The 19741-nt window shown below is 39.6% G+C and overlaps 1 protein-coding gene across 15 annotated transcripts in view; it reads right to left on the bottom strand.

Moving 5' to 3' along the window:
- Positions 1-19741, bottom strand: part of dyrk1aa (dual-specificity tyrosine-(Y)-phosphorylation regulated kinase 1A, a) — a 225845-nt gene that overhangs the window by 137217 nt on the left and 68887 nt on the right. For all 15 annotated transcript variants that reach the window (XR_011341584.1, XR_011341583.1, XR_011341582.1 and 12 more), the window contains 5 exons: positions 19281-19400; positions 14899-15087; positions 10483-10630; positions 7201-7487; positions 5227-5373 (listed from right to left, as the gene is read on the bottom strand). Coding sequence is in view for 12 of the 15 variants with exons in the window: in XM_069888870.1 (XP_069744971.1) it covers positions 5227-5373; positions 7201-7487; positions 10483-10630; positions 14899-15087; positions 19281-19400 (891 nt within the window). In the remaining 3 variants the exon portion in view is untranslated. The remainder of the gene's footprint in view (positions 1-5226; positions 5374-7200; positions 7488-10482; positions 10631-14898; positions 15088-19280; positions 19401-19741) is intronic.

Below are 19741 nucleotides of genomic sequence, written 5' to 3'. Positions count from 1 at the left end.
TAACTGGATTCTGAACTTCAGATGGAAAGACTAGTCTGTCTGGGTTGGTAGCAGAACGTCGAGCAATGGAGTACTTAAGGACTGTGTGCTCAACCCAGTCTACTGACACACAATTGCAATGCCAGATCTAGTTCCAACAGTCATCATGTTTGCAGATGACACGACAGTAGTTGGCCTCATCAGTAATAATGATGAATTGCACTACAAAGAGGTGGAAAATCTTGTGAAATGGTGTGAGAGTAACGCGAGTCTCAATGTGGACAAGATGAAGGAGATGATCGTGGACTTCAGGAGGAGCAGAAACAACCACTCTCCATTACACATTAATAACACTATAATGGAGAAAGTACAGAGTGCCAAGTTCTTTGGAGTTCACTTAACAAGTGATCTATCCTGGACACAAACCATCTACTTATATCAGGAAGGTGCCACAACAACTGCACTTCCTGAGAAGATTGCGGCAGACAAGGCTTCGATCACCATTATGCCAAAAGGAGCTCCGTCAAGAGGATCCTGGGTGGCTATATCACAACATGGTACGGTTGCTGTAGTGCACTGGATTGGCGGTTAATCCACAGGACCATAAGAACAGCAGAAAGGATCACTGGGGTCTCCTTCACAACCCCCCCACCCATCAACTGACGTGATCTTCCAGGATTGTTACTTAGAGGGTGCGTAAAATCATCGAGGTCCCCTTCCACCCCACACATAGCATCTTTCAACCACTCCTGTCAGAAAAGAGATACAAGAGTGTCAGAGCTAGGACCACCAGGCTGAGAAACAGCATCTTCCAACGGGCAGTAAGACTGTGGAACAATTCAATGAACTGCTCGTACTAACTGCCCCTCCCCTATTTATATAAAAATAATTGTTTAATATGTCTACACATACTGCACATATATTGTTGAATGTGTGTTTACATGTTTTTGCACAGAGGTCCAGAGAACACCGATTTGGTGGGTTGTATTTGCACCATCAGATGATAATAAACTTGAATATGAACTTGGACCCTTGTCTTTATTTTTAAATATTAGATAAAAGTGAAATTTCAGCTCAAAGAAACCAGTTTATATTCTAAAAGTAAAGTCTGGATAACCTGGAAATCAAGAGAAGCAGAAAATACTTAGCAAGTCATGCACTATCTATTGTGGAAGAAAGAGTTAACTTTTCAGGTTGACAACCTTTCATCTGACTGGTGTCTTCAGATGATGGCAAACTTGCTGAGTCTTCCCAACGTTTGGTGCTCTATATAGTTTTACTCAGTTAACAATGTCAAACCAACTCTAAATACAAATAAATGCCCCAATTGTGAGGATATTTTTTTTATCAAATTTAAAATTATTTTTCAATAAGAGTGCATACAGATATGCTTAAATTCAAAAAGATACATTACACTTAAATCATATTATTGCAAGGTATCTGAAATTTAATCAAACAGATTATAATGTATTGATATTTTATTATAAAAAAGGAAAATCTAAACCCACTATCAAAAAGAATGATAAATTACTTCATTCACCAATAGTTCTACCTTCATAACAAATCAAAGATTATAAAAGTAATTAAAAAAGGGTCCCCACAGTTTGAAAATTTGAATTCAAATCGAAAATTGAGCATCTAATCTTCTCTAAATTTAAACATGATATGACATCATGTAGCCATTGAGCCTGGTTGGTGCAACACCACCCTCCTAGCCAGAAGAGAAATAAAAGCTAATACATGCAACTCGCAAGCCATTAAAGTTACGTCACTCTCTCCAACAATACCAAATAAAGCAGTTAAGGGATTAGGTTTAAAATCAACTTTAAAAAGTGCAGAGACTGTTTGAAATACTTTGTTTCATTATTTCTTGAGACTCCAGAACATATGAATTAATGAAGCACCTCAATTGTTGCCCTTATCACAACAAGGAGATACATCCGCATAAAAACAAGATAGTTTGACTATGGACATGTGAGCCCTATCGACTACTTTAGATTGTAGGAGAGTGGCGGGGACATAAAGAGGAGGTATTAACCAATTTGAAAATTAAATTCCAAGTTTCTTAAGGAATTAAAAGCTGTAGGTCGTATTCCCAGGATTTAAGCACCCTGCCGATATTGAATTTGCGCCTTTAACTCTTGTGCATGCACCAAGTGAACTCCAATACATGAACCCATCGTGCATGCGCCAACCGAAGATAAGCACAGGAATCAAGATGGCTGCAGCCAGCCTATGGATCCCAAGATGCCGACTAACAAAGTGCACATGCATATTTTGGCTCTCACGTCCAGTATCTGTTATAGTTTGTCATATACAACATAAATCACATACATTTTATATTTTCTTGTATATTTTTAAAGAAAATTTGGCTGTATGTGCGGATGGACACAAGTCGCATAGGTTGCAAATCAGGGAGTACCTGTGGTCAAATTTTGTGGACCAATGGGTAAAATTGAGGGGGTTGACTATTACACATACTACTTTGGACTGTGATATGTACCTGTGGCATTCAGGGCATTGAGCTTGGATGGGCAGCTAGGACTGGGCGGCAAGTCTGCACTCGCGGTGTCGGGAGCTCGGATGGGCAGCTAAGGCCTAGGAGGGAGTCCACAATCGTGTTTCCACGAGCTCGGATGGGTGGGCAGGCAGGTTCAAAACTAAAGGGGGGGGGGGTCGACTTTTAAATGCAATATAGTGTTAAAAATATAATCTTAGGTTTAATTTTAACAAGACCAATATACATTTAATGATTGTGGGCCGGCTGGGGTATCCTTTCAGCTTCAATCACTTCAAGAATTTTCTAAAAAAGGAAGTCAATACTTTCAATAGTCAGTGATAACCTAATATTTCTGCACACGTTTTCCATTCTCAATCTTTATAATACAATGAACAATACAGCACAGGAACATGTCCAAATTCAAACTAAAATTCTCCTGCTTGGACCTAATAGATATCTGCTCTTCCTAGTCATATTCATGTGTTTGTATAGACATCTCTTAAAGGCCACTACTACATCTCTTCCCACTACACCTGGCAGCCAGTTTCAGGCACCTACCACTTTCTGCCTATATTTGCCCCGCACATCTCCCTTGCATTTCCTCCCCCTCACCTTAAATGTAGGTCCTCTAGTTTGTGATGCTTTTGTCCTGAGGAAAAGATTCTGACTTCCTACTCTATCAATAGCTTTAATGATTCTAAGTACCTCTATCATGACTCCCCTCAGCCTCTGACGCTCCATACAAAACAACCCAAGTATGTCCCATCTTTCGCATTCTTCTATCCGCAACACAAGTTTTCCTAATAAGACAACCTAGCCATTTCAGACAACTCTAGCAAACTTGCTTTGAACTGCCTCCAGTGCATTAATATCTTAAACCTGATCAATACCATACACAACCTTAGATTTGGTTTTACCACTGTCCAAGCTAACAGAAGCACAAGATCCCTCCTTCGGTATTCTGCACATAATACAGTACATTTCCCCATATCCGAAAAGCTTGGGATAGGACTTTTTCGGATAATGAAATAATGGCTTTAAGCAGCCCAGTAACACCATCAGAATACTTGTATCGGTAAATGGAAGATCAGCCGTCGCCAATCCCCAATACCTCCCCATTGCTGCTCCTGGCTGGGAGCCCGAAGTCCCTGCTCCTGTCCAGGAGGCCACTCTCCCTGACGACACAGGGTCAGCGGAGAATCAAGTACAGTGGAGGGAAAAAAAGAAATAGAGAGGAGAGAGAGTTACCTGAATCGAGGACAATCTCCCCATGCGCTGCCTGATCCGCCAACTTCCTCCCGTTGCTCACTAATAGTTCAAGATTCCAGATTGTTTCTCTGAGCCAGCATCCAGCCATTTAGCGTCTGTCTTCCCAGATGGTTCTGAGGTCTGTTACCACCAAATTGGTGATAACAGCTCATCAGAACCCACATGTGCACAGTGGGTGAATAATATTTTTCAACTTGTGACGTCATGTCGCCGCCGAACAAAAGTTTGCATAATAGAACTTTTCACTTAACTGAATTTCGGATAAGGGGGAATGTATTGTACTCATTAATTCTGTTAGTTTACTTAACTACTTGCAATTTCTGCACCCCTAATCATTCGCCAGGACATGCAGATTCTTTTGTACTTCAAGGCTCAGAAACCTCTGATAATTCAAATATGCCTTTTTTTTTGCCAAAATAGGCACCTTCATATTTGCTAAATCTTTGCCTACTTACTATCTACAAGAGGGATATTATTTATAACTTTTTAAGTACTGCGACCGAGTATTTAGAGGTGGTTTGGGAGGAATTGTTAGAGCAGCTTGCATACACATATTTTAAAACACAGAATATTTGCATGACTTTTGCAGAATGTTTTTTGAAGGAGGCAACAAAGTATCGACAGCAGTTTGCCTGGGAGAGCATGTGATCTTTGCAGGCAGAAAAGAGTTTTGCTCTCAGAGAGGGAGGGTGTGAAACAGAGAGGAGAATGAAACAGAGAGGAGAGAGACAGCAATCTGTTCTAGGGGGACAAGCTGGCAAACTTTGGAAGGCTGCCTGGTCAAAAGAGAGGACATTGTGGTGTGAAAGGTGACCTGAAAGAAAGAGGATCATCTGGAGAACCCTGAAGGGGGCAAGTTTTGTAGCAGGACTGATTGAGAAGGAATCAGTTCCAGATGTCCTGGAAAAGGAATCTCTCTCTGAAAGCCAGCAAGAACCCTCTGGAGTGGTAACCATTTGCCTGTTAAGCACCAAAGACTGGTGAACTTTGTTAATGCTAACTTCTGTGCACAGTACAAGAATTGCCTGCAACCTGTGAGATTGGACTGTAATCCAAAGAACTTTTCTAATCTCAAATATCCATTACACACATCTGCGCTTAGTATTATAGGGGAGATTAAGGAGTTAGGTAGGTAAAATAATAAGTTAAGGTTTAATTCTGTTTTGTTGTTCAAATATAATTAAAAACTACTTTTGTTTTTAAGAAACCCTGTGTTGTCGTGTCTATCTAATGCTGCTGGTTTTGGGGTCCTCTGTCATTTTTGATCAGTATATCTCAGCCAATATGCAAATAATAGTTTCCCTACAGTTTAATGCAATGATACAAGAGAAATGTACTATATTTAGATTACATATATAATTGATAACATATTTTGTTTTCTGAATCAGACAATAAAACATGATTCAAAGACAAATGTTGAGAGTCTGATCAATATTACCACCTACTGATACAAGCTTGATTTAATATTAATTTCCTACCTCATTAGCTCCACTGAAGAGCGGCTCTCCAGTGTGCATCTCCACCAGAATGCAACCTAGTGACCACATGTCAATAGCCAAGTCATAGGGCATTCCCAGAAGCACCTCTGGCGACCGATAAAAACGACTCTGAATATACTGGTATATCTATAAAGCAGTTAAACAACAGTTAATACAGGAAATATTGAAAGCATAATAATGTATTTTTTTGAATATTCTATTAAAACTTAGATGCCTTGTTCAATAATTTTTTAAAATTTAGAGATAGAGCATGGTGACAGGCTCTTCTGGCCCACAAGCCAAAATGCACCATTGTGACCAATTATTCTGCTAACTTCGTACACCTTTGGAAAGTGGGAAGAAACTGGAGCACCTGGAGGAAACCCACGCAGACAAGGGGGTTCGCTGGCGTTGTAATAGCCTTGCGCTAACCACTGTGCTAACTCTGCCATCCCAAAAAGTTGAGAATTACTTCACTGAAGCTCAGGATTAAGTTTTCAAATGTACAGTTAAATGGATGAAAACTGGCATGAAAAAAGCTTTGAAGGTTTAGGGTGGTGCAGCAGCAAACTTTTGTGCTACCACCTTGAGCTCCTGATGCCTTCTAGCAATCCCTTTCCCCCTCCAAGTTCTCCCACGTCCCAAAGACAAGCTGAATCAGTAGACAAATTGCTCCTACAGCACTAATTAATGGTGGAATTTCACAATTGATGGAGATTGTGGGGAGAATAAAGCAGGATTAATGCAAATGGTCAGTGCAGACTTAGTTGAAGGGCCTGTTTCCTTGCTGTATCTCTGAGAAATGAGGAAGAACATTTTTCATATCACTGATTTGTGCTATTTTAATGATTAAAACTAGACAAAACTAAACAATTTTCTCTTTCCCATAAATATCAATATTGGTTCCTAAAGTTTTAAGATTTATAGGTCCACCACATTACCCAGGAACAAGAAATCTCTCAATGAAAAATAAATATTGCAAATGCTGTTCAAGTTATTTTTAATTTAAGTGGATAATAAATCAGCATTAGAATTTAATTTGCATTTTGAGCAAAAGGCACAAATTTAAATTAACTGTGAATTAAAATACAGTACAATTCCGATTATTCAAAATGGTCGAGACTGGGCCAATTTCGGATTAACGATATTTTCGGATAACTGGTCATTTTTAAAAACAGCCCAGTAGCAACAGTAAATCACTTGCAAGTGTTTAAACAAAAACAAACAAAAAAAAGGCTTTTTAAGCATGAAATAATCTTTAATTCTCACCAACAAACAACCTAAACAAAATAAGATAAATCCAACACCAAAAACTCAAAATTCCAAAATTTTTTCAACCTGTGACATCAGTTCAGCACCAAAAAATTTTTTTGGATGACTGAGGATTTCTGATTGTTTCAGATATCCTCATTTATCCAAAAATTATGTCATTTCGGCTTCAATTTTTTTTTGATAAATGAAGATTTCTGAAATCCTCAATTATTAAAAAAAAAATTTCGGAGCCGAACAGACATCACTTCCGGATCCAAAAAAAAATTCAGATAACTGAGGATTTTTGGATAATTTGATTTTGGATAATCGGACGGAGTTCTACTGTAGTACCCTGCGGCAGCTTATATCCAATTACACTGATGTACTCAACTTTCCCAAAATCTCAGCTACTTTTCAACAGCATTTCAGATATGTTCATCCAACCTCTTGGAATTTCTCCTCTTATTTGACTCACTTAACTCAAACTCTTTCTATTCTCCACTACTCCTGTCCAAGAACATCAAACCAGCTCTCATCTAGGAGTGTGCGTACCTTCAAAACTTTAAGACCCAAATTAATTTCTTTTAATTTCTACGAAGTTAAGATGTACATTCCAAAAGTATGTAATGACCAGTTGCATTAAAATAGAAGCTTGCCTCGTAAATGAAAATCAGTGAAGCAGCAGCAAAATCCATTCAGATACTTTAATGTAATAATACACACCCTCTGTCCAAGCTGACATGAGCTGCCAAAGTCAACTATTTTGATTGCGCTCCTTTTGGGATTGCACAACAAGATGTTTTCAGGTTTTAGGTCACAATGGATAATGCTGAGCTCTGGTGTAGCAAGAAAGAGTAGAGCAGTGCACATCTGCTGTGCAAATTTCCGTGTAAGGTTCAAGGAAACGCCACGGAAATTGGTGTTACGGAGCAAGTCATATAGGTTGTAGGATAGCATCTCAAAGACGAGACAGAGGTGATTTCGAAACATAAAGTGCCGCTTCAGATGAACTGCAGAGGGAATAAAATATATATAAGCAGACCAGTCATTCAAATGTTTAAAAACAAAATTATACATTGCCCAATTACTTTTATAGTTACCACATAAATGGTGCTGAAATGAGAATTTTCCAAGATAAGGTTAATTATAACAGTTCACCTGACAGAATTTAAACAATTTTAAAACTTTCTTTCCCAAAATTCTATCCTATCTTCCTAATACTTCCAGTTTGATCCTTATTCTCATTATTTCTCTCCATGTTTCATTTCAGACATTTCCCCATTCACACTCTTATGCAGTTATCATATTGATCAGTTATACATGTCAGTGTTAGAATTTTTCCATTTCTTTTTCTACAAAAGTGATATTGTTGGAATGCCTTTTTATTCCATATCATCTTTACTTTTACTGATTCAGATTTACTCTTAGAGTACATACATGACCTCATACATAACCCTGAGATTTTTTTTGCTGCAGATGAGAATGACCTCTTATTGGTAGTGCAATAAAAAACTGCACAAAGCATACACTCCTGTTCCATATGGCCAGTTTCTTTAAAAATCTCCAATTACTACAGCAATTTTGCTTAAAAATTAAAAACACAAAAATATCACTTGTTCCAATCCTCTACACTGCTGAAATCAAGTGCACAGAGGGTGACCACTTTGTAAAGCATTTCTTTTCATTCCACAGGGTGGTCCCTGAGCTTCTAATTGCTTTCACTTCTGTTCTCTATTCTTATCCCTTATTAACGTCTCTCTGTAGGCCATTTCATGTCAGACCTCCGCCTTGAGACCGGCTACGGAGCGGATGGAAAAATGGGAACTCACCTTTCAGACAGCAGTCCTAAAAGGCTACTTCAGCATCCTATTCATATCCAAAGGTGCCTTGTAGCGCCCTCCGGATCCAACGGAGGTGAGGCAACTGGTGCCGTAATGCCACCTGTCATAAATATGTGGCAGAGCAATGGCCGTCTTCCCTACCCATAATCTCCCACGCAGCTGAAACTGCTCTATGGTTCCCAGAACAGGGTAGAGAAGATGGCCATTGCTCTGCCACGTCTTGAGCCCCAGAGCACGGCCCTGAAGGCCAAAGAGACCCGGAGTGGCTGTCTCAGCCCACACTGGCCACCCTGACGGCACCCGTTGCCTGGCCGGCCCCCGGCCTCTGCTGCCCCGCTAGTCCCCGCTGTCCTGACGGGCCCCACCGAACTCCGCTGATATCTTCCGCTGCCCTGACGGTCCCCACTGACAGCTCCCGCTGCCCCACCGGACTTTGCTGCCCCAACAGTCCCTAAACAGCTACTTAGCGCGGCTGTACGTTTGATCAGCGGAGGGCTGCGCTGTGGAGATTATACCTCTTGAAGAGGGTTCGGAATATGCGGCTCGGAGACTGCCTCCGCACATTCAGAAAGGTAGGTGATTATGCATTTTGGCGGAGTTTCTCCGCCTTCACATCTCAACTTTTGGGCTATCTGAAATGGCCTTGTGGCTGCCTTCAATTTTAATGAGCACAACACTGTTTTTCATCTCAGAATGCTACGTTCTTCAGGACTCAATATAGATTTAAAAATTTTAGGTAATTTGTATTCTCTATTTTATCAGAACTAAGTAGTTCTATTGTTGTGTATACACCTATAACATTAACTTGGTTTTTCTCTCCCCATTAAATCTGCCTGATGTGATGGGCATTTCCAACATGTTTCTTTTAATTTCAGGTTCCACAATATCAAAGACCTGCATTTTAGAACTTTACATGTTTCTCCGTTTTCTCATTCTATTCAACCCCAATAGTCTATTAAGCAGACAACTGTTATCTTTTGAATCCTTGATCTCACACTATCAGAAAAGCTCATTTTATCCTATCTATTTCTCGCAACCTCTTGGTAACTTTTCTCATTCTAATGGTTCTTTGATGTGAGAAACACCAATTCTGTTTCTCTTTTCACTTTTCTGACTTATCTGTTGAATGGTTCCAATACTTTGTGTTTTTATTTCACCTTACCAAAAACACCCAGTGCACCCTTACAAAACTTCAAGAAGCCCAATGTCTGGTCATCTTCAAAGTATATAATGCAACTCGAGATCAGCTTTCATGTGAGAAAATTCAAAAATATACAGGGAGTTCCTAGGTTATGAACATCCAACTTATGGACATACTTAAGAACAAATTGTGCCCCCAATTCATGCATGCATCCCCAATTCGCACATGCGCATAACGCGACCTCACAAATGCCCCTTGCAAGAAATCTAGTAAAGTTACATTTTTGCAGGTTCACAAACAATCAAGGGGAAGTAATGCCAACATCCCAGTTGAAGATTCGATGTTGATAGCAAAAGAAATATCATGGAACAAGAGTGTTAACTTTTAATCATGATTTTTTTCCCATCTAAACTGTTTTAAGAGCTACTTCTTTTTTTTTTTAAACAGTACTAAGAAACATTAACTTGCACTAAATAAGAACCACACATATTTGTTCCGACTTATCTACAAACTTGACTCAAAGACAGACAAAGGGTAGGAAAGGATCTTGTTCGTAAGCCAGGAACTCCCTGTACTTCAAAGTACATGATTCACATAGTACAACAGTGATTTTGTTTAAAGTCAGAAGTTTCTGAACACATCTTTTCCAACTCAATATCACCATTGAATGAGATATTATCATATTACCACTAAAGTTCTGAGAGAGGCACCTAGAGCCATGAAAAATCATTTTGGTATACATTTTACACAGTCTTATACTATGACCAGACCAACCACGTTTTAAGGTGTTTTTGCCTGTCTGTATGGCACCAAACAATAGATTATAAGACCAATGCTTCAAATGCTCATTACTTTAGTGACAGTATCTAATCTTCTTTGGCTTGGCTTCGCGGACGAAGATTTATGGAGGGGTAAACGTCCACGTCATGCTGCAGGCTAATATTAGTAATGGAATTATACAAAATAAATTTTGAAGCTGATTTTTAAATATATACACCTATAAACTTCAAAAAAGTTCCTTACCTATATAATATTTCATCTCTGTGTCATGTTTGTTCATCAGCTCAAGCAGCCGGACCTCAATCTGTGCCTGATTTAGGAATGCCTTCTTGTTCTTTATGATTTTTATTGCTACCCACTCCTGTTCCACCCGGTCATATGCTTTGACAACCTACAAGTAAAACAAGAAGAATGAGCAAACCACATGCAGATATTTGTTGGGAGAAATACACTCAACAACCATGATATATGCACGACGATCCCAAATGAAAAATATATTTCATGACTTATTTTCAAGATGTGTCTGGTAGTGGGATCCTGGTTTAAGTACCAGAAATTCCAGAGGATAAGCTGTTGGTTGCAGAGGTTTCATTCAATTTTACATCTCACAAGGCTAAGGGATCTAAACTGTGAGTATGTATACAGGTACACAATCCTTTATTTAGACATCTAAAATCTGGAAAGCTCCAAAAGCTGGCAAGTGGGGAGATACACCAGCAGCGTGAGTCGGCCGGGCGAGAGACCAGCAGCGCGAGTCAGGCGGACGAGAGACCAGTAGCGCGACCGGAAGGGGGTGGGGGTGGATACAGTAGCACAATTCGGGTGGGGTTAAATCTGGCTTTCCGAAATTCCCAAGGGTTCCAGATAAAGGATTGTATACCTGCACTAACTACCCAAAGGCTTGAAACTTTTAAAAATGTGCAACTTGGAATACAAAATGATACATTCCACTTCCATTCACCAAACTTTATTATAATTGGGCAGTTACAGGAAACTAAAACCAGAAATAAATGGTTTATCTTTCCATATAGATGCAAAGTTATGATACACCATAATCAAATGTTAATAAGAATGAAGTACGAAAAACAAGTTTTGAAATTAGTACTGAGTGTCCAAGCATTTGTTGAAATCACCTCTGAAAATGGTAACACTGAATCAACACGAGAGTTTTAAGTTAATGTTGATAGATGGCCCATAACAGATTCTGAACCAAAGAGAAGAAAATAGATACAAAAAGTATATTATGAACTAAAGCTGGTGGCACCTTCATCTTTGGTGTGTCACATGAAATCTAGTAAAGTTACATTTTTGTAGGTTCATGAACAATCAAGGGGAAGTTTACAGATTTGTTTCAAATGGACTTGGGTGTAAATAATGCCAACATCCCAGTTGAAGATCCGATGTTGATAGTGAAAAGAATATCAAGACCACGACTTCTCATACTTGTTAAGTTATGGAGCTGTGAAATCCATAATTTGTATTCTCTATTTTATCAGAACTAAGTAGTTCTATTGTTGTGTATACACCTATAACATTAACTTGGTTTGAAGAAAACTGAGGTCCTCCATCAGCCAGCTCCCCACCATGACTACCAGCCCCCCCACATCTCCATCGGGCACACAAAACTCAAAACGGTCAACAGTTTACCTATCTCGGCTGCAGCATTTCATCAGATGCAAGGATCGACAATGAGATAGACAACAGACTCGCCAAGGCAAATAGCGCCTTTGGAAGATTACACAAAAGAGTCTGGAAAAACAACCAACTGAAAAACCTCACAAAGATAAGAGTATACAGAGCCGTTGTCATACCCACACTCCTGTTCGGCTCCGAATCATGGGTCCTCTACCGGCACCACCTACGGCTCCTAGAACGCTTCCACCAGCGTTGTCTCCGCTCCATCCTCAACATCCATTGGAGCGCTTACATCCCTAACGTCGAAGTACTCGAGATGGCAGAGGTCGACAGCATCGAGTCCACGCTGCTGAAGATCCAGCTGCGCTGGATGGGTCACGTCTCCAGAATGGAGGACCATCGCCTTCCCAAGATCGTGTAATATGGCGAGCTCTCCACTGGCCACCGTGACAGAGGTGCACCAAAGAAAAGGTACAAGGACTGCCTAAAGAAATCTCTTGGTGCCTGCCACATTGACCACCGCCAGTGGGCTGATAACGCCTCAAACCGTGCATCTTGGCGCCTCACAGTTTGGCGGGCAGCAACCTCCTTTGAAGAAGACCGCAGAGCCCACCTCACTGACAAAAGGCAAAGGAGGAAAAACCCAACACCCAACCCCAACCAACCAATTTTCCCCTGCAACCGCTGCAATCGTGTCTGCCTGTCCCGCATCGGACTTGTCAGCCACAAACGAGCCTGCAGCTGACGTGGACTTTTTACCCCCTCCATAAATCTTCGTCCGCGAAGCCAAGCCAAAGAAATCTGCCTGATGTGATGGGCATTTCCAACATGTTTCTTTTAATTTCAGGTTCCAGATATAGTGTTACTTCACTTGAAAGGCCTGTATGGGGCTCCAGACTGTGGTGAGAGAGGAGGTGTAGGCATAAGCATGACACCTCCTGCAGACACAGGGGAAGGTGCCCGGGGCACGGGGGGGGGGGGGGGGGGCGGGGGAATGGTGGGGAATGGGGAGGGATGAATGCATGAGGGAATCACAGAGAAGGCAGAGAGGGGAGGAGAGGAGAAGATGTGTGTGTTAGTGGGACCCTGTTTTAAGTACCAGAAATTCCAGAGGATAAACTGTTGGATGCAGAGGTTGGTGGGGTGATAGGTGAGGACAAGGGGATGTGGTTGCTGGTGAGGTGGTAGGCAAGGACAAGGAAGGGGATGCAGATTCTAGTGGAGTGGTAGGCGAGGACAAGGTCATACATGTGTCCACATCCTCTCCCTCATCACAGTCCAATGCAGGAGTGATTTACTGCATGATTGATTTACTGCATCCAATGCTCCCTTTGTGACCTTCTCTACATCAGAGAGACTGGGCACAGATTGGAGATTGTTGAGCACCTCCGCCTCAGAATCAGAGACCTCCCAGTGGCCAACCATTTCAGTTCTGCAATGCCCTCACAATTCTGTCCATGGCCTCCTACTATCTCACCAAAACCACCCGTAAATTGGAGGAAAAACATTCAATTTTCTGACTGGGCACTCTCCAGCCAGATGGCATTATCGCTGACATTTCCATTTTCTACTAATCTGCTCTCCTTTGCCCCCTCCCTTTCCTTCCCCCTGTCAACTCTCCACCTCCTTCCCTCTCTACTCACCTAGCCATTCCTCCTCTCCTTGCTTGCTGCTGTGCACTCCCGGTCTTCTCCACTTATTACCTCCTGCCTTTGCAACATCAAAATGCTGGAATCCCCAACATCATTGTGGGAACCCACACCTCATGGACTGCAGCAGTTCAAAAAATGCAGCTCACCACCACATTCTTAAGGGCGATTAAGGATGACAATTAAATGCTGGCTCAGTAGGCAAATCTCGCCTCCCTTCAATAAAAAAAAAACTCCTTGGGTTTTAATGGTGACTGGAAGATTTTACAGACTATTGGATATTATACATATTAATACCACAGAACACTTAATTTATTTTTATTAGCTGTTATAAAATATTATAATGATTTTTCTAGTGAACACAAAATTTAAAGGGAGTGAAAAATCAAATAAATCTTGTGGAAATTTAAGATTAAAAATAAAAGTACTGGAAATACCTAGCAGTTCTTTGTCCTGAAACACCAACTCAGTTTCTTTTCTCACAGATATGTCCTGACCTGCTACTACTTCCAGCATTTTCAGTTTTTAACCTCAAATTTAAAGGAAAAGCAGCAACCACAGCTGGAAGGAGGTGCAGTAAAGATCACCTGCTAAGCAAGGTGTTGAACTTCTGAAATTTCTGAATAGTTGGATAGTGGATTATCAGAATTTTAAGATTGAAAACAATTATCTTGGACTAAAGGAGGCAACTTATGCTATGTACAACTTACTTGTCAATAATGAATGAAATTACAGGTAGTCCCGGACTTACGACCATCTGTACATATGACTGAATTTTTAAAAATATATGTCTATATATATAAAATTCATGCAGTTTATATTAGTTGGTGTTCCGGGATCCTGGGCTGGGAGCAGCCATCTTGATACCTGTGCAAATGCACGAGTCTTCGGTAGGTGCCTATGTAGTGGGTTCGTGTATTGGAGTTCAGTCAGTGCATGTGCGAGAGATAAGGACACGATTTCAATCTATTGTCAGGGCGCTTAACTCTCATGCATGCGCCAACCAAACTCCAATACATGAACCCATCGAAGGCTCGCGCATGCACAAAGGAATCAAAATGACCATGCCCAGCCCGGAATGCTGACTAACGAGGTAAACGTGGTCCAGAATGTGGAAAGATTTGCCATGGTTGATTGACAAATTCAGGAAGCTTTAAGCTGTTATCGACCAATGTATGATGAAAAAAAGATTTAATTAAAAAGTTTGCTTGAAGACTTTGGTACTCCATACGCGGGGGCACAATTCCAATTTACTCCCATTCGAGATACGACCGATTCTTCAGTCTCCATGATGGTTGTAAGTCAGGGATTACCTGTAGTTTAATTTCTAATCAGTCTAAAAGCCAACTAGTTTGCCCATAAAATTAAAGCTGACCTGTCCAAAAGACCCTTTCCCAATTAAAGAGTCGATTTCATAGCGGTCCATCCACTTCTCCCCATTTTTCACGATGTAGTCATAATTGTCATCGTCATAGCCATCATTATAGACTTTTCTTTCCTTCTTATGACTGGAATCGTCTCCTTGACCCTGTTGATGCCGCCTTTTCTTTTTTGCATAGTATACCTGAAAGACAAAGAATAAAATCGCCTACTAAATATTTGCATTATTTATTCCAAAGCATTGTTGAATGTCCAACAATGACCATTAAACTTACGCTCATTCAAAATCCAATAGATTTACACACATCTTGTGCGTTTACAGTGAAGCAATGAAATCCACTAGTTCTTACTCTTTAGTAGACACCTAACTGCTTTTTGCTCATACCTTGACAAAGGGATCAGTTCCAAAACATTTGTTACCCTATACTTCCTTTATGCTTGTCAACTTACTGAGATCCCCATCACCTTTGTAAATGCACTACAATCACAGCATCTGTATCTATCATATCACAATCTATCATATCACAATCTATCATATCCTGAACATCACTCCTTGGCATGCAAGATACAAAATAATCGCTCAAGGCCACTGTCATTTCCGCATTACCTTCTCATCATGGAAGAGATCCACATTCACTTGAGCCATGCTTTTCTGCTTTATATAATAATGAAAATGTCTGTGGTAATATTTTGTGCAGCTTATTTCCATAAAGTATCTTCCTTTTTATTGTTTGCTTTGTGAATCTTTGTTCTTTTATAAAGTTTACCCAATCTTCCAGCTTACCACCACTCAAGGCAATTTTGTATCCATGTTTATACATTTTATAACCATATGAGAGGAGGATAAATTCATATTTTCTTTGGTCAAATTTCATTGGAGAGAAATTTATATCACGCCTCAATATCACAACAATTTAGGGTTGATACACAATCTTTGCTTTCTGTTATTTCTCAGTGACCCTTAAACTGATTCTACTTCGTTGTCTGATCAGATCCCATATATCTACTGCCTTTATGATTTCATATTAGAACTATTGTGTCTCCTTTCCCATTTGGCAATTCTCTTTTGAAAATATAGGAATACACCTTAAAATGTGCAATTACCAATCATGGATGTTTGGTAACCATGTCTCTGTAAAGTTAATTAGATAATATTTATTTCTACCTCTAATTTCAGATTTATTGTTAGAGTACATACATGACATTATACACAATCCTGAGATTTTTTTGTGCAAGCTAGGGCAGAATTGCCACTTGTTCGCGATGTAAAAAAAAAAGAACTCAATGTGCACATGTAAACAAATAAAGAAATGTAAACAGTCTATGCAATGTAGAAAGGAAAAAAAAAAATCAAAAAATTGCAAAAGCAAGAGTTCTTAAATAAGTCACTGAATGAGTTTCTTGTTGAGGGGTCTGATTCTGGAGGGGTAACAGCTGTTCCTGAACCTGGTGGTGCGAGTCTTGTGAAATCTATACCTCTTTCCTGATGGCAGCAGTGAGAACAGAGCATGTGCTAGGTGATGTGGATCCTTGATGATTGCTGCTGGTCTTCAACTTGTAGCATTTTCTGTAGCTATTCTCGATAGTGGGAATTTTTCCTGTGATGTCCTAGGCTGTATCCAGTTCCTTTTACAGGGCTTTATGCTCAGGAGTATTGGTATCCCCATACTTGACTGTGATGTAGCCAGTCAGCACACTTTCCATTTCACATCTGAAGTCATACCAAAGCTCCACAAATTCCTGAGGAAGTATAGGCTTTCTTCACAATGTCATGAGCATGCTGGGTCCAGGAAAGATCCTCTGAGATAGTGACTTCCAAGAATTTAAATTTGCTGACCCTCCAAAGATCACTGGATCGTACATCTCTGGTTTTCCCTTCCTGAAGTCCACAATCAGCTCCTTGGTTTGGGTGTGATTGTTGTTGGTGCACCATCTTTTCAATCTTCCTCCTGTACGCTGGCTCAATGCCCATTTTTATACAAACCACTACTGTGGTATCATCAGTAAATTTGTAGGTGTTGCCTTATAGCGAGTAGAACACAGAGTTCCAGTACTGATAGAGATTGTGGAGGAGATGTCCTTACCAATCCTCACTGATTATGGTCTGGAGGTAAGGAAATCCAGGATCCAATTACACAGTGGGGTGTTGAGTCCCAGGTCTTGGAGTTTACTGATCAACTTTGAGGGAATAATAATGTTGAATGCCAAATTGTAATCAATAAAGGGCTTCCTCATGTATGCATCTTTGCTGTCCATGTGCTCCAGGGCTTTGTGCAGAACCAGTGAGATGGCATAGGCCATATATCTGTTGTTACAGTAGACAAATTGGAACTAATCCATTTCACTGCCCAGACAGGAACTGATCTGCTTCACACCAGTCTTTCAAAACCCTTCGCCACTGTAGATGTGAGTGTCACTGGTCGATAGTCATTTAGGCATCTTACTACAGTTTTACTCCAAATTGTGCAATCATTCCGATATAGAGCATTCAATCATGTCTTTGTACCAGTTTTCCTTGTTAGGGTTTTAACCTTAAATATTCCCCGAAGTTTGAATGCTTTGCATCTTTGTGACAGATTTTGGTTTTACTTGCCCATTTCGCTACCATGTGCATTCACCATGATCCCTCTAAACCACAAACCCACTTCCTTCTATTCTCCAATGTAGTTTTCAGTTTTATCTAGAGAATCCAGTTACTCAAAATGCAAGTACATTGATTGCAGCCCAATGCAAATGAAGCTTGACTCAACAACTCCCATGAAGTGAAACCTATTTCTCTCACATCAGCCTCTGGGCTTTGCATTTGATTTTCTGTTCTTATTTATGAATGAGTATTTGTTTGGGGTAGTAACCCAGATATTATAACTTTGTGGTAGGTTTTACTTTGACACCATAGCTGCTCGTATTCTTTCAGCAAAATCTCCTTCTTTGCCATACCAATAGGAACATCTGGGTCTTTTCACTGTTTTGATTTAGTAAACACCTATTTTTGTTAATATTATTCTTTAAATTTAATGTCTCAATTCCTTCAACCACCATTTCCTGCATTAAATTTCTCATATCAAAACTATTTACTCACATTATCTTCCTTCCCCAACAACCCATTTCCGATTCTCCAAAAGCCACTTAACCAAAATTTTGAAAGTTGAAAAAATCTTTCTTAAATTTATGCATTTGTCTTATTTTGTAAGCAGAGATGACATTGCTTTTTGGTAAGAATGAAACATTATTTCATGCTTGAAAAAACTTCCATTGTTTTTTTTTCTTTTTGTTTAACCCCTGATACTAATGGGCTGCTTAAAGCAATTTCTCAGTTATCTGAAAAATCCAGTTAAGCAAAAACCATCCAGTCCCAAGCATTTTGGATAATCGGAAACGTATTATACCAATTTCTTCCCTCCTTTAAGCTTGGTTTCTCGAATGGATACCACATCATACAGAACGTCGTCAAAACCTTACTTATATCTGTGCATTTACATCTGAAGATTTCAAAATAATATTAAATTATTTTACATTTATTTTCATTTGGATTGTTCCAAGTACAATGACTTCATAAACTAGTCACTCACGACAGAGAATCTGATAAAAATAAAACTCGCTCCTGATTCTATGACCTTCCATTTATTTGTATGCTTCTGGCAAAAACCTGTTTCTGCTTTCACCTCAAGCTGTTATTCCTCCCCTTGTGCTGTCTCCTCACTTCATTCTGTATCACAATCGACTATTCATTTTTTTCCATGTTTGTTGGTAAACATGGCCCCACTACTTGGGTTCCACATACATTGATTTTATGTTGCTCCCTTCACAAATTCTACCTCTAATAGTATTAAAAATCTTCTTTCTTTGAGTCAAATGAAGTAACACTAGCTTTGGCTTTCTCAAGCTCATTGTCAAATATATCAGTTTCTAGAGAAACACCGGCTAAAATAGGAAGAGATCCTCTGATTACAATCCTTCAAGACATAACCCACCCCACATCCAAAATAATTAAGCTGAGAACCCTTCAAAATTTCAAGGGACTGGTGAGCTTCAAGTCCAATCAAGAATTAGTTTCCAATACCAGAAATATTTGAAAAATTTTCTCAAAAGCAAATTTAAGATGTCACGTATACATCTGCAGAGGAATAAAAAGTTATCTGCTTCGAACTGTTAAGTATCGCATAAATTTTAAACATCTAATCAATACACTAAATTAGATGCTTCTGAAAACAAATTCAGTTACACCATAAAAGGTAATTCATGTACTTTCAAAATTGTTGTCTAAGGATTGATTTAATCACAGGTAAAATAACATCTTCTGAATTGAATATTTCTGGTATGTTTTGTTTTGAAATCGGTATATTTCATAAATGGAGCAATTTAGGGATGCAAGCTTACCTCGTTAATGTGTTTGTATGTTTTGATCAAATCTACAGAAAGTTTCCTCAATGGAGCAGTGATAGGGTCACGGAAAGTTTGGGGCATTCGCCGCTGCAACATGACAACATCAGGCATCACCTGTAATAAACAAGACAATAGTTATTTGATGACCATAATTAATATGGAGACAAAAGTGCATCAGTTCTGTGGAATAGAGAACGGCATTGAGTTAAATGACAGTTTTTGTAATTACTACATTTTTACAGCAAGGAATGAAATCTCTTGTGCATCATCCATTGCATTTTTTTTCAATACATGCATTACTCTCTTTAAAGTTGCTATTGAAATTGCTTTCTCCAGTCTTTCAGCAACATGCTTAAAAACAATGGATGAAACTCTAAATTTTCCTTCCATTTTATCAGATAATCCTTACACCAAGTGGAACAGTACTCTCCATGCACTGACGATAGCTGATCTGT

Source organism: Narcine bancroftii, chromosome 7 (assembly GCF_036971445.1).
Source record: "Narcine bancroftii isolate sNarBan1 chromosome 7, sNarBan1.hap1, whole genome shotgun sequence".
NCBI lineage: Eukaryota > Metazoa > Chordata > Chondrichthyes > Torpediniformes > Narcinidae > Narcine > Narcine bancroftii.
Note: the sequence above shows the minus strand (reverse complement) of the source record. Positions and strands in the feature narration are given on the sequence as shown.